This window comes from Ambystoma mexicanum, chromosome 5q (assembly GCF_040938575.1).
Source record: "Ambystoma mexicanum isolate Mex_15411 chromosome 5q, UKY_AmexF1_1, whole genome shotgun sequence".
Classification (NCBI taxonomy): domain Eukaryota; kingdom Metazoa; phylum Chordata; class Amphibia; order Caudata; family Ambystomatidae; genus Ambystoma; species Ambystoma mexicanum.
In genome coordinates, this window is record NC_090933.1 from 398,117,236 (window position 1) to 398,142,548 (window position 25,313).

General features: G+C 46.1%; 1 protein-coding gene across 5 annotated transcripts in view; it reads left to right on the forward strand.

Moving 5' to 3' along the window:
* The window catches only part of GREB1L (GREB1 like retinoic acid receptor coactivator), a 1,340,557-nt gene that overhangs the window by 1,237,669 nt on the left and 77,575 nt on the right, over positions 1 to 25,313 (forward strand). For all 5 annotated transcript variants that reach the window (XM_069620882.1, XM_069620883.1, XM_069620885.1 and 2 more), the window contains one exon: positions 7,469 to 7,599. In XM_069620882.1, the coding sequence (XP_069476983.1) occupies positions 7,469 to 7,599 (131 nt within the window). The remainder of the gene's footprint in view (positions 1 to 7,468; positions 7,600 to 25,313) is intronic.

The window sequence follows — 25,313 nt, forward strand, 5'->3', positions numbered from 1 at the left end:
AAGTGCTTGAAACTTTGGCAACTTGCAGGCCTAGTCAGCTTGTGACCCAACATATGATTCTTTCTTTTACAAACTACTTCTGAAAACTTTGGCAAAGACTTTTCCGTTTAACAACCAGAACCGTTTTACCATATACAAGACTTTAGCCCATTGACTTTGGCCTAACCTATTTCATTGAAATTTCTCCTCATTTAGCACCGTCTAAGAATAATTGTACTCTTCTTTTTATTAACCTATGCCTTTTTGCTCCTACTTCAAAGTACTCCGAATGCCATTTTGCTCCTCCTTCAAAGTAGTTTAAATACCTCAGAAACGTACTGTGTAAAGTACTGAAGTATATTTTTGTGTGATATAGATTGCCTCATTCTAGTGAATGTTTTATAACTGACTGTGAAATAAATTAATAAGTGTTTTACCAAGAAACCTTGAGTGTAAGAGTTTGTTTGAATACTTGTAATTCGAGACCTCTGTGTAACATCATTACAGCTCACATTCCCTCTTGAGATAAGCCTGGCTGCTCAGCAACGCTACCAAAACTGTGTAGTACAGACTTATACCAAAGGTTGGTTTGCTTCCACCTGTAGTCCTAGTTGTGTGTAGTGGTCCCCAAGGGTACTGCATACAAACTTTGCCTAAGAAAGCCCTTTGTTCGATTATGATAAATCTTCCTGACCTGTGCCAACCCCAGAACGTTTTGCTTAGACTTGGTAATTATTGTGCCTTGTCTCTAGGTGAGTGGGAATCTTTTTTTTTCCTCTCACCTAGTCTTTTATTCATTTTATGGGTTACCTTTTTGTCTCTCCATAGTGTGTTTGGATTTATATTTTCCTGTAACTTTTGGGCGTAGACTCGGTTGTCCCTTTGGGCTTCCCTTTGTAGTTTCTCTTTGATGTACCTGGGAGAATTACTGTTCCCAAGGGGTAAAGTGGGATTTACACCTCCTTTACATTTTATATAGTGAGGCAGCACACCCCACATTATGTCTAGCGTTGGGGCGATACACTGTATCCTATTTCTTACGTACCTGGTAACGTTTATGTTACAATTAGAAGTTAGCTTGAATGGCTGGTGGCAGTGACTTTTAATCATTATTACTCGCAGGCTGTCAAATCAGCTGTGGTGATGCGGTGTCACCGTTCGCAGCTCCGGTAAAGCATCTGTGGGAGCCATCTTTGACAAAATGGCCCCCGGTCTTCTTTTCCCGCCATTTCTTTGTGTAAAGGACCTGCTAGAGATTTTCTCTGCACGCCAATCCAGGTTTGGTCTCTTTATTCATTTCGCCTTTGGCGGCATTCAGGAGTGAAGCCTGCCTCTGGCTCCTGAGTGTCTGGGGTATGCAGGAAGTGAGGGAGATGCCCGAAACTCGTGTTAGGCAGAATTTCATGCAGTACCCTTTGGGACCACCACACACAATTAGGACTACAGGTGTAAGCCAAACTAACCTTTGGTATAAGTCTGTACCACACAGTTTTTGGTAGCGAGCTGAGCAGCCAGGCTTATCTCAAGAGTGAATGTGAGCAGTACAAGTTATTACACAGAGGACTTTCAATCACAGTGGTTCAAGTAGACACTTATACTCAAGGTTTCTTGGTAAAACACTTATTAATTTATTACATAATCATTTAGAAAACATTACACTAGACGGAGGCAACTCAATATTATACACCAATACACTTCAATACAAAAGTTTTTGAGACAGTTTGAGCTCCCCTAAAATAGGAGCCAAATGGCAGTTCAGTTACTTAGAAGTGAGCAAAAAGGCATAAGGTAAGTAGAATAGATCACATATACGTGTTAGACAGTGCAAATAGTTTCAGTTCACCAGAAGAGTTCAATTCAAGTCAATAGGCCTAGGCCAAAGTCAATGGGCTAGTGTTCTGGATGGGAAAGAGCAGTTCTGGTATCAAACGGTAAAGTCTTTGCAAAAGTTCTCAGAAGTAGTTTAGGCGAAAAATAATCATATGTTGGGTCACAAGCTGATTAGGCCTGCAAGTTGGAAAAGTTTCACAAACTTTCACAGCGAGAGTGGCGTTCTCTCAATCGGGTTGGCACAGTACCTTAGTGTGAAGAAATAAATGCAGCTGAAGAAGTCGGTTACTGGCAGTTTCTGCAAATCTCACTGTTCCTGAGCCTCAGTCGTGAGGACAAGAGGAAGGACGTTGGGGGACTCCTGCAATGCACGGGATCGCCGGAAAACCCAAACAAAATGGATTCACTTCAGTTCCAGTAGCTGTAATTCAAGCACACAAGCTGGTGTCCCTCTCCCTGGTTAATCCTAACCAGCCTTGAGAATGGCATCCAGGTGGCTTACGAGTAGATTGGTCCCACCAACTCAAAGGGAGAAGTCGTCCTTGAAGGGGCTTCTCTGTCGAGATGAACTTGGCAATTCGAACCTGCAGCAGGGCTTGCCCGGGCAAACCAACAGTCCAGGAGTTGCAGCAGCCGTTCTCTTCCAGCTCTTCTTCGGTTCTTTCGTTCCAGTGGGCGACTCTGCTTTCCAGTCCAAGAGACTCTCCTTTTAAACAGTTCTCTCCCTTTCATTCCATCCTAGCTGTCACTCACCCAGCAGGGTGGCTGTCCTTGCCGGACAGTCAGCCAGCCAATCACGCCAGAGTGCATTTGGGTCTCCTAGGAGGCTAAGCACAGGGAGTTTCGGGCACCTCCCTCACTTCCTGCCCACCCCAGACACCAGAGGTGGTCTTCAGCCCTGAAGCACGCAAAAGGCATAAGAACAAAGGAACCAAACCTAGTTTGGCCCGCAGAGACAAACTCTAGAAGGACCTTTCCAAAAAGAAACTACGAAAAAGGAAGATTTGTTTAAACAAAGGGGCTTAAGGCGCCATCTTCAAAAACATGGCTCCCCTAATATTTAGCTATCGGTGTTCGCGGTCGGGAAAAATCATGGTAGTTCGTTGTAAAACCACTGCCACCAGCCTTTTCAATAGGAAAGGGTAGCATTTGACTGCTACATGAGTATCTAGACACAGGGGATAATATATGAACACTCTAGCCCTCCATTTTAAGATGGTGTGTGCTGGGTCTAGGAATTTGGAAAGACTAGTAAAGTCAATTTCACTTTACATTCTCTGAGAAACAGTAGTTTATCCCAAAGAAGGTATTTAAACCTGTGGGAAGTCTAAAAGATATCTCTGTGTCACTTCACTGAGGGTGCTGTTTAACACACATGAAAAGATGCCTATGGTGTTAAGAACACAAGAGTAAAACATACATCAAAATACGAGCGTGGGGAAAAAAAGGCTTACACTCATTCCAGGTAAAACAAATCAAGTCCTCAAAATCCAGCAAAGTTGCTGGGGGTCTCTAAGGTGAAGGGAATTGACACATTTATGAGAATTCTCCCTAACATCTCCCTGTGCTTAGTCTCCTAGGAGACCCAAATGCACTCTGTGGTGATTGGCTGGCTGACTGTCCGGGAAGGACAGCCACCCTGCCGGGTGAGTGACAGCTAGGCTGGAATGAATGGGAGAGAACTGAATAAGAGTCCTTTGGCTTGGAAGGCAGAATTGACCACTGGACGAAGGAACCGAAGAACTTGAAGAGGACGCCTGCTGCAACTCCTGGACCGTTGGTTTGCCCGATGAAGCCCTGCTGCAGTGCCGAAGCACCAAGTTTGCATCGACAGAGCAGCCCCCCTGCAAGGACGACTTCTCCCTTTGAGTTGATGGGACCAACCAACTCCTAAGGAAGCCACATGGACATCCATCTCTGAGCTGGTTGAATTTCCACATTGTTGCTGCTGGAAACCGTATAGCCAGCGAGACGAACACCAGATTGTGTGCGTTGCTTTTAAGCTGGCCTAGAGCCTTTGGAAGATCCTCCTTACTGCCAAGAAGCAGGACTGACCAAGCCTGAGCCCCCTAAACATAGTGCGGGGCCCCAGAAGCAAGGAAAGTCCACCTCAACAGCCAGGAACCGCAGTGTTGCTATTTGCGGTAGACACAAGGAGCTGAAACACGAAACAGCCACTGAAAGTGAAGTTTGCTGGTTGCAAGTTTTGACCATCCCAATGCATTGCAGGAGTCTCCCCCCAACATCCTCCCTCTTGTCCCCACGACTGAGGCCCATGAACAGTGAGATCTGCAGAGCTGCACAGGAACAGAAGTCATCAGCTGCATCTTTTTCTTCATTGCGAAGGTACTGTATAACAAGTCTAAGAGAACTTAGCTCTTACTGTAAAAGTGCTTGTAACTCCTACAACTCACAAGTCTAATCAGCTTGTGGCCCTACATTTGATGCTTCTTTTTAACAAAGACTCCTAAGAACTTGTGCAAAGACTTTTCCATTTACTTACCAGAAGTGCTTCATCCTATACAAGACCTTTGCCTATTGACTTTGGTTTAGCCTATTGAATTGTATGACTCTTCCAAGAGGATCTAAAAGTATTTGCCCTGCTTAAGAATATTTGTGATGTCTTGTGTTCTAATGACCTTTGCCTTTTACCAACTGAGTGTTCTAAATGCCAACTGTAAGATATTAATGTCCCCAGCATCCTCGTTATTGAAGTCATCTGTGTGTGTAGGTTGTGTCTGTGGGCCATCCCAAAAGGGTCTTTACTGATTCAGAAACTCAGAGTGTACAGTATTGAAGTGTATTTGTGTGTTACCATTCCATTGCTCCCTTCTAAAGAAGGCTTTATTACTGACTGATAAGGTTTTTTGCATAAACAATTATTAATTTAAGTGTAAGAGTTTATTTGAATACCTGTAACTGTGAATCTTTGTGTAACTTCACTACTGCTCACATTTCCCCTCTTGAGATAAGCCTGGCTTCTCAACACGCTACCAAAACTGTGTAGTACAAGCTTATACCAAAGGTTAGGTTGCCTATACCTGTAGTCAGAGTTGTTTGTAGTGTACCCAGAGGGTACTGCATTCAAACTTTGCCTAACAGTCGTCAATCACACAGCAGGGTGGCCGTCCTTCCCGGAGAGCCAGCCAGCTTATCAGGACTGGTTTCGTTCAGGGACACCTAGAGACGGGAGTTTCGGGATCCTCCCTCACTTCATGTCCTTCCAGACACACTGGAGCCAGGGGCGGGCTTCATGGCTGAGGCCCACCAAAGGCAAAACGCACAGAGGGCTAAAACCTTTCTCGACTTGGAGTAAAAGCCCAGAAAGACCTCAAAAACAGAAAATGACCAAAAAGGAAGACTGGGGTGGAGGGGCATTTTGACAAAATAAACACCCATGGGTGCTGTACTGCAGCTGAAGGTTCAGCCTGCGATTAAAAAAAGCACACTGGTAGTGAAAAGTAAACCACAGCCAACAGCCATTTAAAGTAGAGAGGGTAACAAATGTTACATGAGAAAGTAGGATAAGGGACTACTAGGTAACCTCCTAGCACTCCACATAAGATGTGTGCTGAACCTACAAAGTTAAAAGGTAAGTAAGATCAATTTCACCTTACTATTCTTGGGAACGGTAGTTCACCCAAGAAACGGTATTTTAAACCTTAAGAGAAAGCCAAAGGATTTCACTGTGACACTGCATTGAAGGTGCTGTGTGTCACTCTGCAAAAAGCAGATACCTATGTAGCTTCAGACTCCAAAAACAGTGAAAACGTAAAATCCTGGTCATGGAAAAAACACAAGAGGAAGTGAGAAAAATGTCCCACTCACTCAGGAATTAAAATGTAAAAGTCCTAAGTCTGGATGGCTCTCTGGTTAAAAGAAATTGGAACAGAAACTGAAAATTCTCCCCAACACCCAGAAACCACAGAAACTGAATTATTTATTGAGCGTCCAGCAGTACCTACTAACATGGCAGTGGGTGATAAAAGATGCCACAGTGCTTGAGAAAGGATGATTGGAGAGATATTACATAACGTTTAAAGCATTTACATGGAACAACATAATCCCTCTGGGGAGTGTTTGTGATGCACTCTGTGGAGAAGCCTGCAAATGTGTGTGTAGTGTCTGAAAGCTTTGGGGTAGGGACTTACCATTGAAGAAAGTAGTGTTTGATGGCTGTTAGCAGGTGAACAGGTTGTTAGGTCAAAAGATGAGGTTTTTGTTTTTAGTGGAAGGATGCCAGGAAGAAAATTGTAGGTGCCCGTTGTTGGCGGATGGTGGATTTGTGTGGTTTATGTGTGTTTGGAAGATGAGGGCATACACTTGTTAAGAAGGTGGGGTGTTGTAACATCATTTTGGGATTTGATTACGAGAAGAACGACCAGTTTGTGCGCTTGAGGCACAATTTTAGCCAAAATGTTTAATACTTGTACAGTGTGGTGGATCTGAGAAGTGTAATGTCTAGACTTTTCCATGTGTTTAAGTCCAGCATATTGAGGACTGAAGTGTTAAATAGGCTCTTTAAACCTAAATGGCGATTTTTCATAACATATCGGAAACCTATATTGTGTCGATCCCAGAATTAGACTGGGCACTCCAGACAAGAAGAGCCCTGCCATACCTGGTTTCAACATGGATGACTGCAGAAATAAACATGGGAACGCATCAATATGGCTTCATGGCCTTTTCAAAAGATGTGGCATTTTGTATTTGGGTTTCTCAGATCTTTAACAGGCACATTTTCTTTAAAGTTCTCCAAAAAGACTTTTTTAAAAAAAATTTTAGCATACGGTTTCCAAACAAAACCTTCAATTCAACATTATACAAAGTAAACAGTAAAACATCAAATTGTATCTCTACGCTTTGAAATGAAAAACTACTCTTGTCAGTCAGATGACAGTTTGTTTCAATTTCCCCAAATATCATTGTTACAAATTCCAGCAAGGAAAGTGTTAAAGAGATCCTAGTCCCCCCGCATCATATGGGACCAAATGTCCTCGTCCATTAAGGTTTGGTTTTCATTGAAGAATTTCTCCATCAAATTTGATCTAATATTCCCCATGGGCAACTCCTAATTGGATGATACAGAGATTCTGGTGTGTGATTGCAGAGTCTGCAGTGATAGTCTGAGTTTCTCAGCTTTCCTGACCTCAACCGTCTCTTTTGTTGGGAACAGGTTAAGGCATAGTCTTAAGAATTGATTGCGCAGATGATCTGATGGGGATTTTATCAAGTAAGGCTAAGTTGTGCCTCGTCTTCTGAGGTCAAGGCAGTTTTTCCCGTAAAGTTTGTAACCAGTGGCTCCGTCCAGAATTGCAATCCAATCCTGGTCGTAAAGTTTCTCTTCACGTTCTCAAGATTTTCCATTAACGATTTTTCTCATTTATTCTGTGACAATAAAAACAGTTTACGCATTTTCAAATTTCTTGTTTGGCAAGCTTTATTTCCATTGAAGTCTTCCTCTGCCATGCAGAAAATGTATCCTGCTATATGAGCTATTTTCCCTTCTTTACAAGTGGGTTTTACAAATTTCAAGCTCAGAGTCAGTGGAACAAAGCCTGGTTTGTATGTATGCAGTTCTCGGGCACGGAAAGCAAAAGTGTCAGTGCATTGCGCATCTTTTAAAGCAGGTTATAACTGGTGTGCATTTCATTCACAGAAACAATCAAAGAAAAGGATCTGCTTAAGCATGATACCGTGTCCATGATGTTGACAAAATATGCCGCGTACAATGCATTCCATCACTGCGAGCAGTGTCATCAGTACATGGACATCAACCCTGTGGCACAGGTACATTTTGTTGTAATCAATAATTATTATTGCCCGTTTCTTTATTGATCTCAGTCTGTTTAGTTCTCTGACCCCTTTTGCATTGAGAGAACTTCATCTGTGAGCTGCAAGTATAGCACAAAGTTCTTGTAAGGATTGATGCCTATACATTCAGTGAGGATGATAGCACAAATGTTTAGTGGGGCATTGCAGGTAGTAAAAGAGCACTCTGCTCCCAATAGTTTTTCTGAGTCTTCTGGTCGACCTCTGCAATGAGAATCTCCAGGCACTCCCAGTCTAGGGATACCATCCTAGCACTCCACACCCCAACCTAGCATAACTCAAGAAGATGCCTTACCAACGGAGGCAAGATCACCTGTTAAAATGGCAAAGAGGTACTGATACAGATGCCACGAACGTGTCCTGACCACTGATGTTAAGATGGACCTTCAGAACCAACCCTGTGGGTCTATTCTTCTGAACAGGGAAACAATACTAAAGTCTAGCCAAACTCTATCAAGGTAGATGACTAATGAGTAGGGCCTATGAGTCGACTCAGGATCATTTGGGGTGGTGTATTGGTTCAATGAGATGCACACAAAGCACTCCATTAATTCATGTTAGACAGCAAAGTATAAGAACACAGTGTTAATTAGGACTGAATACACTTTGCAATGAAATAACCAAGTAATATCATTGAATCTGCACTATGCACATATATATGTAGTCACCCTTTTAAAACCAATGTGTATTGTTCCGATAAGAAACTCAAGTAAACTGTATACAGTAAAGTAAGTGATTTATTGTAGAACCTGTTCGGAAGGGCGAAGTATTGACGGAATAGTTACAACACTATTAAACTACCTTATAAAATACGGCCCCTAGAACATAAAAAGTCTTTCCCTGCTAAAGAGGATGGGACACACTGCTCTAAAAGTCACAAGTCCCAAGGTTGACATTTTGTAGGGAGTAAAGAGTATTTTAAAGTAGCATAACATGTTTTGGCAAAGCCAACAGGTGAGTGCAAGTGTCCAGGAATGGAAGAACAGAGGTGAGCAAAGTTATTGTGATTTATACCGCTGACATTTTTATTGTCTCCAGGTGCTCTGGCGGATCTGAAAAGAAAAGAAGGATGGGACGGCTTGCTTAGTGGGATTGAGAGGGAAAAGCGCAAAAGAGATCTTATGTGCTGTTTGTAGGTTCAGTTCGGGAAAAATTGTCACTGTGTGCTGGTTTGTTTTTAGTTGGTAGACGTTATGTGGTTTTTGGTGTATCAGTATGAATAGGTGATTTGGGTATAATTGGTTTAGTTTCTTGTTGGGTGCTGCATAGTGTGTGCCGATTTGGTGGTTTTAAGTTTTTGCTGCGGTAGAGGTAGGAGTGTGTTGTGTTCTGTGTTTGAGGGTGAGTATGCAGACTTTCGGAAAGTTTTTAGTAGTTAGTGGACAGTTGCATCAAAACCTGAGCTAACTTCAGTACAGTGGCCATATTCAAAACCTCAGCCAACTTCCATACAGTGGTATGCTCAGAATTCAGCCAACTTCAATACAGTGGCTATACTCAATGTTCGTTAAGATTTTCATATAAATTATAAATCTTCCTGACCTGTGTCAACCCCAGAACCATTTGCTTTAGTGGTGGATTATTTTTCCTTATACCTCTGTGTGGTAACCTTTTTCCACACTCACAGAATCTTTTCCTCTTTTTATGGGTGTCATTTGTTAGACTCTCCATAGTGTCTTTTTAAAGTTATCCTCTTTAACAACTTTTTGGCACTAAGTGCCTGTTGTTGCTGGGTTGCGCCTAGGTGCTCCCCTTTTAACTTTCTCTGGCTAACCTTGAGAGAACTACAGTTCCCAAGGGTAGAAAGGATCTTTGGATCCCTTTTTATATTTTATGAAACCAGCACACCCTACCTTATGTGGAGTGCTGGGGATATACAATGTATCCCCTTTTACACTAAAACTGTAACAATTCTGTTACAGGCACAAACTTACCTTCAATGGCTGGTGGCAGTGATACCTTGTATTCATTTGGCGCACCTTTACCATGGTCTTTGCTCACAGCTGCAGTAAAGGCACCTAAGGATTCTCATTTTACCAAAATGACCTTCGTCTTCTTTTTTTGCCATTTTAGTGTTTCTTCTCCTTTCTTGTTCCTTCCCCTGACATCCAGGATGGGAAATTCCTTTGTGTGTTTTTTATCTTCGGCGGGAGTCCTCTGGACTCCCCGCCCAGGCTCCAGTCTGTCTGTGAAGACAAGAAGTGAGGGAGGAGTCCAAAACTCCAGAGCCCTTTGTCTTCCTCCTTGCCTGAATCGGGACAAATCCCAGTGGGGGGCTGGCTGTCCTGATTGGACAACCGGACCACCCCTTGTTGTGGAATGCAGGGAGAAAATGCAGAGGTTGTGCTGTAGTTCCTGTTAAAAACTGCGAACTTGGAAGCTGAAGACAAGTCAACCACTGGAACTGAAACCGAAGAGGAGGATGCTGAAGGAAAATCGTTGGAGACGATTTTCAGTGACCTTAGAGCCTGCTCTGCAACCTGAGCCTGCTGTAGCCCTTTCTTCCAATCGACCTGGGGACTCAGAAAACAACGACCCTGACCAAAAGCCTGGTGAGACCCACTAGACTCGAGGACCTGCATTTTGAGCCATCCCACGTGTTGCTGCGACCTTGCATTGCTGCAATATCCCAATACCCTAGGACCTTGAGCCACTGTGCGGTGCACAGTCTTCCGAATCTCGCGGATACTTCGTGAGCATCCTTGTGAATCCCGAGAGACATGAATGAAGTCCGAAAAGTCACCTTAACAGAGTGCTGGACTTTTGTAACAATGAGAATACAACCGCGACTTTCTGTCTTCTTCTGTGCTCCTTGAAAAGGCGCCAAATCCGAAGAACCGCATTCAGCCATGAGGAAAACCTTGCCTAGAGCCTTCTCCATTGATCCCTACTGCAAAGTCCCTTCCAAGGTCCTGTTTTCAGTCACCACAAAAAGGAATCCACTGAACGGGGTTTTGGCTGCAGATCCTAAAGTCCTCCTGCTGCAAAATCTTCTTCAATGCTCATGTACTGTGTTGGCTTGGGTATGTACTTACCTTAAGTCTCTTAGGATTTCTGTGTGGGGAGGCCTCTCATCCAGTGCACCCAGTCCGTCTGCTAGAATCCTGCTAGGGTGTCGTCTGTGAAGCTACTGAACCCTCTTCTAACTCTAGAAGTAAAGTGCTCACCTGTTTGCCCAGTCTTCCTAAGGAACTCTGACTTTTGCTACTTAAGAACCTATTCGGACACTGTCTGTTGGTCACTAGATCCTAGTGACCCCCCTTCTGCCACTTAGAACACTCATGCTCCAAGAATAAGGGAAATACTTTTAAGGGTTTGGGCCTTTTGCTTAGAAAAGAAAATGGGTGTTTAAACGTTATTTCTTTGTAAAAGAGTTGGTTGGTAACTCTAACTCGAAGATTGAACAGTTAACAAGTTCTTACTTACCTTGGATGTGTGATGCACTATTCTGAAAAGTATGGTTAACATCCTTTCTTCCTTACAAACAGTTTTGTCATTCTAATAGACAGTAGATGTGAAGGTGTAAACTGTGATTAGGTTATGTCTCTTCCCAAAAGTAATGTGTTGGTTTCACCAGATTATGCCTGGGTCTTGCTTCCCCTGACTTGCTGCTAGCCTGTCCATAATAAATCTGTATTCGGTTGTTGCCTACCTAGAATAACTTGGTCATTCAGTATAGTGTAACATTGGGTTTTACTTTCCCTGTGCTGTTGTAGACACACTCACAGAGTCTTTGGTTCTAACTGTTTCTCATAAATTATACATAAGGTACTTGTATTGCTGGGAAAGATCTAACCTGGATTTCATTGTGAGGTTAAAGTATATGGGTTTTACTTACCTTGAGTTAGCTGTGTGCCATTCCAAAAATAAGTTACAAAAGTACTCTTACGTCCCGTCCCCTTTCCTCCATACTGTATGGGCGTCCCTTCCAAGGGACGGGAGACGGAATCTTTTTCACCAGAAAAAACCTTCTTCCCCATTAAATTTAGAGCCGTGGCCCAGGGAGCATGTGCTGCCCTGACTCCACCCTCTGGCGCCACACCCCAGTCCCCTTTTCCGCGTCGAAGGGAACGGGCTAAACTCACCAGCGCTCCTGGGTTTGGCTTCGGCCATGTAATTCCACGCACGCATACTTCTTTGTCTTTTCTTTTTGTCTTATCTATCATTCAGGTAGTCGGTCCTCAGGCGTCACGCTCCTCCTCGCCGCATGTCGACTTCCACAGGGTTCAGCAGGTGTCCATCCTGCAACGGGCTCTTCCCAACTTCAGACCCCCACGCCCTCTGCCTACATTGCCTTGGCCCAGACCACGGTTGGCAATCATGTCCTCGAAGGCGCTGAAGAACAGACTCGCCAGGCGGAGGGAGCTCTTCCAGAAGTCGCCTCCAGAGGATCTCAAGAACTTCGTGAACCATCGAACCATGCCCAAGGTAGGGCCGATATTTTCCAGCGCACCTCGCAAGGGAGACTCCTTCTCAGGGACTCTCCCGCGTGGGAGGGACCGGCCAGGTCCTTCTATTGGCACGTGAGCCTAGGCTGCTGTAGCTACTGGCCTTCGGGTCAAGGGATCCTCGGATCCTCCCGGCGCAGGGGGGGCTCTGCCCTTTTACCAGCACCATGGCCGAGGGACTATGCCCTAATACCGGCAATACGTCCGAGGGGCTACGCCCTAATACCAGCAATACGTCCCAGGGGGCGCCTAAACGCAGCTCTACTGACCCCCAGGTCGAGGGTGCCACACCTACCATGCCGAGGCCCGAGGAGCAGGGTAGGCCTCGTGATCCACACAAAAGAAATCTTGGAGGAGGCTGGGCCCAGCTGGCCGAGCACCACGTTGCAGACAGCTCAACAAAATGGCCGCTGTGCCAGAAAGAGGTACCCGTCCAACGCCATTCCAGGAATTTGTCAAAGAACGAGTGTCAAGGTGGGACTGGCTTCAACCAGGTACGTGGCCTACAGTCTACCTATTTGCGTTGGGCTGCTTTCCTTTGCATCCATATGGACAAGGTATGCAGCGGCTCCAACAGCCCCCCGCTATCCTGTCTTTGTAACAGAAGGGACAGCCCTAGATCGGACAGGATGTAATGGGCTGAAGAGTCAATGTGTATATATGGGGTAATCCTGGCCTCACAAATTCAAGTCTGCAATCACTCTTTTGCAGTTATTATTTTTACCTTCCTGAACTTTCCAAACATTGGTGACCAATACTCGTAAGGGGAGGAAACAACCACCAACTGAGGTTGGTCTACAACAGCCTTTTTATTATGTTTATGGCTATTCTTGTAGCTTTTTTCAGAAAAATTATTTGTTTAAAAAGAAAACATGATTTTAAACATAACACCACCAGGTAAAAGTGATGACAATGTGCAAAAAATTGTGAACAGTGCAGAATGCGGTCGATTACAGATATGAAAAGTAGGTACGTAACATATCCTTATAGTTGTAAGGGAAGAGTTAGAGATGTACACAGTATTGCTTCATATGGGTTACAAACTGATAGTTCTTATTCTGTAAGGTGCTGCATCCAGTGGTTGCTTTCTTAAATAGAAGCAGTATAGGCCAATAAAGCTCGAAAAGATAGTCTATTGGCGCTAAGCGCTGGTAGTGTGCCCAGGAGGGGCTAAGACAGATTTTGGACAGTTATCTCTGTCTGTGTTTGGCGCTTAATGGAGTGGCCAGCAAGAACTGGTCCAAGACCAAGAGACTGGTCGACATTTGTAACAAAATAAAGAGAATTTGGTGTGATCCTTAGCTGTGGTCCTAAGAATTTTGCCACGAGGATCACTGGTGTTTTGGTTATTTTAATTCACAACCTTCTTGTGGGACCTTGTGTATGCAGGTCTCCCTAAAGATAAACAAAGGACAAATGTGTGCTCAGTAATGGGTACATAGTTGTTTCTGGATTTAGTAAACAAAATGGAAGGTTTAAAAGCACCTGGACGGTGCAGGGGTAAAACGCGAGTGACGGGCTGGAGGCCCTTATGGCTTTGTACACTGACCTTTCCTATAAGCAGTATGGGATTCCTCTGCTCCAGGTGATCTCTCGAGTTTTCTAACCAGCAGACTCCCGTGTGTAGGACTGGTCTGCTATTAGTGCAATGTGCAGCATCTGTGACTGTGACAGGATGCAGAAGGGCCTGTCTTCAATTTGAGCCCTAACGTCGAAAGGCAAAAAAAGGACACAGAGAGGAGGAAAAATCAGAAAGGAATCTGATCTATCCAATGTAGTTCGAACGCTAAGACAGTTTTTGGAAACTCCTGATGCTCTCAGTGAGGTCGGAGCATACAAGGAAGGGGGGCCGCTGATAATGGCCTGAAAAATCTGGGGTTGCTGCGCTCACCTTAGAAGATGTTTGGAATTGCTGTTCCAGTGTTCGCCGCAATGTCTGAGTCCTCCGTGTTCCTGGTTGGAAGGAGCTGTGTAGGAGGCATACCTAGTGCGCATGTGGCGGCATGTCCGTGTTTGGGTCGTTGCCATGGGGACGAGCAACCCAGTGCGGCAAGAATTAGTGGAATGCCAAATGTATACACCGAAGGGCGGGGTGTAGGTAGGGGAGCAGACTGGCTTCTGGCTCTGCTCAGGGGCACCATGGGTGCCGCCTGTGCAGGGGTGGAGGGGGGGGGGGTGGATGAAGGGAGTAGTTTGGACAAACCCGATGTAACTGCTGTCCTTGTAGATGGGCTAAGGCAAATCAATTGCGGGCGCCCTGCTGGAAGGCGCTGAGGCGGACCCTGTGGCCAGACATTAATGGATGCCAGTGAGGCCCCCGTCGGCTGTGCCAGGAGGGTTAAGTGGGGGGGGGGGGCTATGTTTGGCTGTGCATAGCGAAGTGTCTGTAATGCATGGTCCGGGCCATGGATTGGGCATCTGGATATGGCAGGTGCTAGAAAGATTGACGTGTCATGGCAGGGAAGTGACATCCAGTGGTGTCTGGAGGGTAAGGGTCCCTACAGGTTGACTGTGATAAGGGCCAGGTTTTTTTTTCTTGTGTGTACTTGCAGGGTATCCTGATGGTGGTGGGAGGAAGTTGTTTGCCTATACACCACCGCCTGAGATAGGGTGGTCAAGGGGGGGTTGTACATAGTTCCTGCAAATATGGGGTGGAAAAGTCTAATACTGCCAATAGGTCTCAAGTGGTAATACCATTCTACAAGGGGGGTGATAGAACTCAGCTTGAGAATTATAGACCAATCGCCCTCCTAGATATCGAAAGCAAAATATTTATGCGGATTCTCCTGATAGTTAGAGGACTGGGCTAACTCAAATAACATAATTTCCAAATTTCAAACCGGTTTTAGAAGAGGATTGTCTACAACATTAAATGGCATCACACTGAGCCTCCTAGCAGAATATTCCCAAAAAAATGGAGAGGGACCAATATATGCAGCCTGGGTAGATTTTTCCAGAGCGTTCAACCTAGTGAATAGGGAGAAACTGTGGGCAAAACTGAGAAGGTGGGGACTTCCAAGCAAGCTATTGTCAATATTAGTTGAGCTTCGCAAAAATACCTCGCTGATGGTAAGATTAGATGAGGCTGGATTCAAACACAATCAGCGTGGAACAAGGAGTGCGGCAAGGGTGCATGGGATCCCCCTTCTTTTTAATTTCTATCTGGCGGACCTGGGCGATTTTCTTCAATCCTGGATCATGGCAAGCCCTAAACTCATCTCCACCAAGGTTCATTGGCTCGCCTATGCAGACGACATCGTCTGTTTGACAGGACAGCAATAGACCTGCAGCATCTTCTGAATGGGTTAAGTGAATACACTAAACTTAACGGTCTTCAAGTAAACCCAAAGAAGTCTAAAATCTTGGTGCTGAAACATCCTTAAAAGCAAATCAACTTTGGAAAATGGTTTCTTGACGGCGACGCAATCATGAGGGCAGATGAATTAGTCTACTTGGGCTATACGATGTTTTCCTCTCCATGAGCTAACAAAATGGAATTAGAAACAAGAGCAAAGGTCAATAAAGCAATACCGCAGATGAAAAAGATCTACTATGAGCTCTGCAAATTCTCAATTAAGCCACTAATAAAGTTCTATAATACAAAAATAATCCCGGTCATTTTATACGGGCTGGAGGCCCAACCAATGCTTTGGGACATAGACTGGCTAAAAGTGGAAGGGCAGCTTTGGAAGAGTTCTTTGGGCTTGCCTAACTGCCTTCCTATGCAGGTCCTAAGGTTTGAACTCGGCTTAAAGTCATTGCAGCAACAGGTGGTCTGGAGACCGCTAACACTATACAGGCTAATAATAATTCCACAAAAAAACTCACTATATGAAGACCTCGAGCAGCATCTGCAAACGGACAGCTCCAAGGTCCTCCAACAGCTGGATCTAAAAGTAAAAAGAAACTTGGCAGAAGCTGATTCATCGGTAGAAACCTTAAAAGAGAATCCTACGAAGGCAAAGAAAGAACTGGAAACAATGGACTGGATCAAAACGGGGCTGGAAATGAGACTCGTAAAACCAAAGAACAGTTTTTTAGTAGTGGAAAAAAAACTGGGAGAACTGGCAAAATATTTGCTAAAACATCCAAACAGTGTATCTAGATATATATTTCTTAGGGCGCGCCTAAACTTAATTCATACAGGCGAGATTTTAAACATCAGAGGGCAAAGCCATAAAACTTTATCCTTTTGCAAAATATGTGCCAACCAAAATAATCAAAACCTGCATCATTTGCTTCTAGAATGTGAGGGTACGTGGGAGACTAGAGTTCTCTACTTCTTGAAACTTGTACATAAAGTGGAGTGCTTGCACTCAGAGAATGTTTGGAACTGCTTGATCTCTGGGCATAATACCTCCTTGCCTATTGCTGTGGGTCAGGTCCTTCCAAAATTGGGCTTGACCAAAATAGGCGATCGGCAGACTGGGACCAATGTTTTTCAAAAAAGCTCAGCTTAATACAGAAGTAGAGAGACAATCTAGAGTAAGTTAGGCTGTGGTGCAGGTTTTTGGTGGGTGAAGGCCTTTTGGCTCCCACAACTAATGATTTTCTCTTTCTTTTAATGGCTTGTCCTCTGTTTATTTTAATTGTATATAGGACATTTGTAAAATTTTATAGTTGATCACTAGCTGATAACATGTAAGTTTTAATAATTTGTAAAGATCTAAAATTGATCAAAACGAATAAAAAATGTTCTAAAAAAGGTAGCATGGTGATCATTGGGAGCTGCCTCGTTGAGACCTTTGGTCAAGGTTTGAAATTTGAATATCCACCATGACTCCTTGAAGTTCAAAGCATTGGAGATATTAGTGGTATTCAGGACTCGGTCGATCACCCACCATTTAAAGGAGTCATGTCCATGTTGAAACTCCATGAAGTGTGATACTAAAGGTGCAGTGTGTACTTTGCACCTGATCCTAGATTTGTGTTACCCAATTCTTTTGTGCACTGGTCTTGAAGTTTGTCCCACATATCTTAGTTTACATGCGCACTCAATTATATATATCACGTTGGATGTTTTCCATTGTGAATTGGCGAAGTTCTCATTCCTTATCCTCTATCGGGAAAGATTTCATTTTTTGTGTTTGATTGCACGCCATGCAACTGCCGCATGGGTGATGTCCTTGGATCTCACGCATGTTCCATAATGTAGATCTGGTGGGCTTCCATCTTGATCTGGCATGGGTAAGGAGGTCTTTCAAATTCTTATTTCTCTTCAGGGCCAACCTTGGTAGTGGTTCCTCTGGTAAATTGAGTTGTACAATGGGCCCAAATTTTTTGATCATATGTTTGAATTGGGAAGTGTTGGCACCGAAGGTGGAGATGCAGGCCAATGTATTATCCGTGGCAGGGTCATGTAGTTTTGGAGTAAGCAGTGTTTCTCTTGGTGGATAGAGGGCCCTCTTCATAGTGTTTTTTAGCTGTTTCTCAGGGTATCCACTGGTTTCCAATTTCTGTTGTAGATTGTTGGCATGAACCTTGAATTCGCCTGTTTCACTGCAATTCCTACGGATTCTGAGAAATTGGCCATATGGCAAGTTAATACATAAATTCTTTGGATGATGGCTGTTATAGTGCAGAATGGTGTTCCTGTCTGTTTCCTTTTTGAAAGTAGAGCATTTGAGCTTGTTATTATTTATGCTGATGTTGAGGTCTAGGAAATTAATGTTGGTGTTGCTGTGTTCCCTAGTAAATTGGATATCTACAGATTTTTCATTGATCCAAGCAAAGAAACTCTGTAGTTCTTGATTCTGTCCCTCCCACATGAAGATGATGTCGTCTATGTATCTACGCCAGATGTGGATGTTTTCCCTGAATGGATTGTTCATGTTCAGTACGAAGCTGTGTTCATATTCAGCCATGTATATGATGGCCATGCTGGGGGCAAACGCTGCATCCATAGCAGTACCGCAGGTTTGTAGGTAAAATGTGTTGTTGAAGCTGAAGAAGTTATTGGTGAGGGCTAGTTCAAGCAGTTCCAAGATGAAGTTTGCTGGCACTCTCCTTTCTGTCATATGTGTTGAGGTGATGTCTGATGCATTCAATGGCTTTGTCCTGGGGGATGCTTGTGTAGAGGCTATTTATATCCATGGTAACAAGTTGATTCTTGGTGCTCTCAAATGGTTGGTGCTCGAAGGTGGTGATGGTGGTCATAGTGTATTTCAAGCATGAAGCAGTCTGTTGGCATAGGGGTTTCAAGAAATGGTCGATGAATTGACAAACTGGTTCCAAGATTGAGCCACATCCAGATACTATAGGTCTTCCCGGCGGCATGCTGCTGTTCTTGTGACTCTTGGGCAAGGCGTAGAATGCAGGAGTCCTACCCTCTGTGGTGTTAAGGAAGGCTTCCTCTTTATCCGAGATCCAGTCTCTTTCCCATGCAAATTTGGTGATTTCTTGTATCTTAGATTTGATACTGGTAGTGGGATCTTTTTTCAATTTCTTATAGTTATTTTCTTCGAGTAGTGCCATTACCATGGTGTTGTACTGTTCTGTATCACTATCCCCCCTCCTTTGTCTGCTGCTTTGATAACCAGGTTGTCATTATTAGCAAGGCTTTTGAGGGCTTTGCGTTCTCCATTGGTGAGGTTTTGTCTCTGGTGGTTTTGAGATTGTTCAAGTTTCTTGATTTCTAGTTTGATACACTTTTCAAAAGTGAGAATGGATGTAGGTAGCTCACTGTCTCTCGGATTGAAGTTGGATTTAAGTCTTAGGCCTGTGTCCTCTACGGTCTGAGGACAATCTTTGCCCATGAAGTAAATTTTCTTTTGGAAGGACCGAAAAGAAGTTGTAGAATTCACCCTCAATCTTGAACCAGTCCGTGTTGTTTGTGGGGACAAAAGATAGGCCTTTAGATAGTAGTGTGGTTTCATCATGTGTAAGGGGAAAACCCGATAGATTAAAAATGGGTATCGTATTCAGTGTCTCCTGTTGCCTCTACGGCCCCGGCTGGGGCGGTTCCACTCTGGGTAATTGAAAAATGGCATTTGCATTTGTTGTGGTGGGGGTCCCCAGTAGCCTCCTCTGGGGCCCCCTTGGCCTAGAAAAGGCTTCATTGGGAGGGGGAGGGGCAGCAGCCCCTGCCACCTCTTTGTCCAGTGAGCAGGTGCTCTTCGAGAAGTTCCTCAGCCTCATGAGGTCTCTTCAGATGGGGGTTATCAGGAAAGTCATCCCGCCATGCTAGTGGCACCACTGACTCCTCCATCAGGGCCCCGGTCCAGCCGGCTCCACAGCCAACTCTGCAACCTCCACCGCCTCCTCAGCCTCTGGCTGCGGCCCCTGTACCCCAGCCTCCGGCGCCATCTACTACTTCTTCTCCTCCTCCTCCTCCACAGGATCCTCCAGATCCGCAGGATACGGACGAGGAGGAGGATCAGGACACACCGTCCTCAGCCAGGGCCTTCCACGAACGTCTTGCTGGCCTGGCGGAGTACCTGGGCCTCCCCAACCCGAGGTCGAACAGCCGGCAGAGGGGGTTCTGGCTGAAGTCCGCACGCAGCGCCCCTCTGTCAACATGGGGATTCCTCTGCAAACCAATGTAGTCTCCCTGACCAAGAAGGGTTGGCTCAAGCCTAGCTGGTCAATCGACGCCTGGATGCCAAGTACAGGCAGATGGAGGGGGATATACTCTTGCTCTCGACCCATCCTCAGCCATACTCCACAGTGATCGCTGCGGCATCACTATACTCCAAGCCTGTCGCCCTGAGCCGCCTCCTCTGTGGCGCTGCTAGGCAAGGAGGAGAAGATCTTGGAGGCGTACGGCAAGAAAATCTACTCCAACGCATCCTTGCACCTTCGTCAGGTCAACACAGATGCCATACTGGATGCTGCCAACCAAAGGTATTGACGGGGAAATTGCGGACTTCCTCCCGGAACTCCCCACCCAGTGCCAATCACGCTTTAAGGCAGGGCTAGCTGAAGCCAAGCTGTTGGCGCATGACCTCATGGAATCCACAGTGGCTCATATCGATACCTCAGGCCGTGCCATCTGCATTGCCACAGGCATGAGAAGAACAGCCTGGCTCCGGGCAACGAAATTCAACCCGGATGTCCAGGAGCGCATTCTAGATCTACCATTCAAGGGGGGGGGGGCTTGACCTCTTCCACTCCTCTACTGACGAAGAGCTGGACAAAAAGAAAAACAGCTCACAAACGGCAAAGTCTCTATCCATTCTTACAAAGACCACACCCAAATCGTACACCCAATCTCCGCAGTGCTCGGAAAAGGGTCGTACATATGGTGGGTTCTACAGCTTCCAGGCAGCCGGAATGCTCGCCGTCTCAGAACTGGCGCAAACAACAAAAAGGTGGGGGTGGGGGGAGTAAGGGCTTTTTCCAGTACCCCTCCTCAGCGTCAGCCTCCGAGGGAAAGAAGGCATGACACGCCCCTTTGGGTCCACGTGTCTCCGGTGGGGGGCAGGCTTGCTCTCCATGCCCATTTCATGGCCAGATTTTCACGGACCCCTGGATCCTCTCTGTAGTATCCACCTTCCTATCCCAGCCTCTGCTCCCTCCTCATCCCTCCTCCCCTCCCACAGGTTGGGACAGCAACTTTTGGCGGAGATCCGGTCGCTCGTAGAGAGCCAGGCAGTGGAGGAAGTTCAGCCTCCCAACGAGGTTTTGGTTTTTACTTCAGGATCTTCGCCATTCAGATGTAGAACCAGGCGGGCCTGAGAGTTGTGCTGGACCTTTCCACCCTCAACCTGTCCCTACCCCTGCAAAAATTCAAGATGGTTACGCCAGCTTTTATAGTGTAGACATTGGACAAGGGAGACTGGATGTGCTCCCTGGACCTGAAGGACGCGTACGTACACGTCCAGATTTGGCAGCCCCTTCATTCTTTCCTACGGTTATGGGCTACCATTCTCAATACAAAGTCCTTCCATTTGGCCTCAACTCGGCCCCCAGGGTCTTTACCAGACTCATGAACGCTGTGGCAGCCCTCCTCAGAGCGCAGGGCCTCCACATCTACCCATACCTTGACGACTGGCTCGTCAGGGCTACATCTCCGGAAGCGGTTCACCACTCTTCCCATGGCTTTATGAACACACTGCACAATCTGGGCTTCTCCCTCAGCCTCAAGAAGTCGCAGCTGCAGCTGTCTCAGACTGCAGGCAAAGTCTCAGCCATCAAGAGGGCCACCGCCCACTTCCTCAGCAGAGAGGTGACCTCGGCATGGTGGTACCAACATCTCCTGGGTCTACTGGCAGCGGTCCTGTTAGCCATGCCACACACAAGACGAAGGATGAGAATGATTCAGCTGCACTTCGCGGCCTCAGGAGTGGGGCTTGCAATCCGAGATCATCAACGTTCTTCCATCTCTCCACCCAGACCTAACATGGTGATCCATAGACTGCAACCTACAGACAGGCAAGGCCTTTCGGCCGCCCTCTCCGCAAGCCACCATCACCACAGACTCGTCACTCGAGGGCTGGGGAACCACCCTGGATGATCTCTCGGTGCACGGCACCTGGACCCGACAAGAGCAGGAATACCACATCAATTGGTTGGAGCTGAACGCCATCTGGCTAGCGCTCGGAGCAGTCCTACCACTTTTCAAGGGCAAGGTTGTCCTCATCCAGACAGACAACTCAACCAGCATGTACTACGTCAACAAGCAGGGAGGCACCATATCCCCTCCTCTGTGCAGACTGGTGATCAGTATGTGGGAATGGGTCCTGGAAAACATTCAACTCTTGGCAGTTGACCTCCAGGGGGAATCCAACCTGGAAGCGAACAGGCTCAGCAGGCTGGGAGCGAACAATAACGAGTGGCAGCTAAACAACCTTGTTATTCAGGACATCTTCAACAGGTGGGGTCACCCCCATGTGGATCTCTTTACTCCCTGGCACTACAAGATGTGCCCTCAGTTCACATCCTGGCATGGTCAGGGCACCGGCTTTCTGGGCGATGCATTTCACCTCCAGTGGACCGGCATGAAAGCCTACGCCTTTCCACCCACTCCTCTGATCCACAGGGTAATTTGCAAGATCAAGGAGTCTCGCCGACTCCTCATCGTTCTGATAGCTCCATGGTGGCCGGCAGGCCATGGTTTTCGGAGCTACTCAGCCTCTCGGATGTGCCCCTGATACACCTTTCGATGGGCCCAGCACATCTTCTGGCGCAGCAGGGGGGCAGAATCATCCACCCTGCGCCAGGGAGACTAGCCCTCACAACGGGGTACCTAAGCAGGTAATGCTTCGGCACCTTAGCCTCTCAGGCCAATCTGGAGATCATACAAGGTGCCAGGAGCAAAGCCACCAGGGCCCAGTACAAAAGCAAATGGACCAGATTTTGCCACTGGGCAGACTCCAAGGGAATTGACCCCTTGGCTTGCACTTTAGACAATGTGATCTCCTTTTCGGTGCACCCCGCTCATTCAGGCGTACAGGTGGACACCTGCCGCACATACCTTGCAGCCATTGGGACTTACAAGAACTCGGAGGAAGGCATTTTTTCCTCCTCCAACCCTATCATCAAACATCTGACGGGTCTCGCTAGGCTCTACCCGCCTGTCTGGAGACCGCACCCGTTGTGGGACCTTAGCATAGTCATGGGCGCACTGGCACACAAACCATTCAAGCCAATTGCGTCCGTGGAAATCAGGTTTGTCACCATCAAGATGGCCTTCCTAGTCGGCCTTACTAGCCTTACTAGTCGGCCTTACCTTGGCTCGTAGAGTCAGGGAGATCAGGCGCTGGTCGCCTCTGAGCCATAGACCACCTTTCACAAGGACAAGGTAGTCATGCGGACGCACCTGCCATTTCTGCCCAAGGTTCCGTCTGCTTTCCACCTGAACAAGGAAATGGTCCTTCCTATGTTTTTTCTCGATCCTAAGGATGAAGCACAAAGAGTGCTGCACTGCCTGGATGTCAGACATGCTCTAAAATTCTACTTGGACAGGACCAAGGGCTTCTGCAAATCGGACGCCCTGTTTGTCACTTTTGGTGGCTCAAGACGAGGCTATCGGGCCTCTAAGGCTTCCATAACCTGCTGGATGGTCTCTGCCATCAAAGAAGTGTATGAGGGCCAGCACAAGCCGCTTCTGGCCAACCTGCATGTCCACGCGGTCAGGGCCAAGGCAACGGCCATCGCATTCCAGCGCCATGTCCCTTGGCAAGTCATAAGCTGGGCGGCAACTTGGGCCTCTCCCTCTGCTTTCTGGAAGCATTACTGTTTGGATGCCGGCTCTAGATCTGATGGTGCTTTCGGATAGGTGGTTCACAGAAACCCATTTGCTTAAGGAGGTTCTCCTCTCCACCCTGGGGCTATAATCAGTTGTAATCGCCCATACAGTATGGAGGAAAGGGGACGGGACATAAGAGTAACTGTATAAAAGGTGAGGCTCCTGGAGTGAAAAGCAGGTCCACCACTGGAAGCTGATGTAACCGAAGAAGACGACCAGAGATGCCTGCAGAACCTTTGCAATACCTTGAAGCGACTGCTGCTGTCCTGACCCCATTTTCTGAATGACCGAGGAGCTCCGAAGCTGATGACTCCTTCCCTTTGGCAGGTTGGAACAACCAGTCCCAAGATGAACTTTGATTTCAGCCATCACCCGAGATCCTGTGAGTTGCCAAGGCTGCGGAACCCCAATACCACGAGACCAGAGAATGAGTGCAGTACAACTGGTGAGGACTACACAAGACTTATCTGCTTGGTATTAGGTAACCCACCTTTTAATATAGGCCTGTGCTACACAAGTTGGCAGCTTGACTGAGTAGCGAGGATTACGTTAAGAGGGGTAATGTGAGCTGTAGAGCTGTACAATTGAAATCAGTAAGTACAAGTAGCCAAGTAACACTTAAAGTTATATATAAGTATTTATTTATAATATAAACAAGGTTTAAAGAAATTATAAGTTACTCACTGTAGTGACTAACGTACTCTTAGTCCATTTCACCGAAAACCACCTTCCCCTTTAAATTTAAAGACGCGCGGGGGCGCGGCCCAGGGAGCATGCGCTGCCCTGACTCCGCCCTCCGGCACCACACCTCAGTCCTCACTGACGCGTCGACAATAGATTTAACATTGCCTAATGACACCAGTATTAGGGGGGAGGTTGGTGGGACGTATGGAGGAAAGGGGTCTATGGACTAAGAGTACGTTAGTCACTACGGTGAGTAATTTATAATTCCAGCACACACGCCTCTGCAATCTCTCTCAGCTATTTACAGAAAGGGGCGTTTAGCTGTCCAATCAGGACAGCCAGACCCCAGTGGGAGCAGGTTCTATTCAAACACTCTGGCAGACTGTTAGGGAGAATTCTCAGAAATGTGTTAATTCATCTCTACCATAGAGACCCCAGCACTTTGGCTGGACTCTAGGATTTTTAATTTTTAACCTGGAGAGAGTGAGACCCTTTTCCCCCTCTCTCATGTATTTTACTGTGATTTAAACACTGTGTTTCTTTTGGTTTTGGAGTCTGACAAACTCCATATGCATCATCTTTGCATTGTGACGCACAGCACCTTCAGTGCAGTGGCACAGGGAAGTCTCTTAGATTTCCCAACGGTTTAAATACCTTCTCTTGGTGAAACTACTGTTTCCAAGAACCGTGAAGTGAAACTTACTTTACTTACATTGTGTACGTTTCTAGACCCAGCACAACCGATCTTACTGTTAGGGAGAATTCTCAGAAATTTGCCAATTCCGCTCTACCTTAGAGACCCCCAGCAACTTTGCTAGATTTTGAGGATTGAATTTTTAACTTGGAGATAGTGAGACCCCTTTTTCCCACTCTCTGTATTTTAATGTTATTTTGAATACTGTTTCTTTTGGGTGTGGAGTCTGACATACTCCATAGACATCATCTTTTTACATTTTGTCACACAGCACCTTCAGTGCAGTGACACAGGGAAGTCGTTTTATATTTCCCAAGGTTCGATTACCGTCTCTTGGTGAAACTACTGTTTCCAAGAGCAGTGAAGTGAAATGGACTTTGCTTACACTTGTAACTTTCTAGACCCAGCACACGCTATCTTAAAATAGGGTGCTGGAGGGGTTACTTAGGATCTCCTTAGTCTAGCTTCTCATGTAACAAATGTAGGTTAACATTTCCTCGATGAATGGCTGGTGGCAGTGGTTTACTTTTAACTACCGTGGTTTGCGGTCACAGCTGCACTAAAGCACCCAAGGGTGCCATTTTTGTCAAAATGGCCCTGGTCTTATTTTATCATCATTTCATTGTGGAAAGGTCCTTCTTGAGATTTACTCTACATG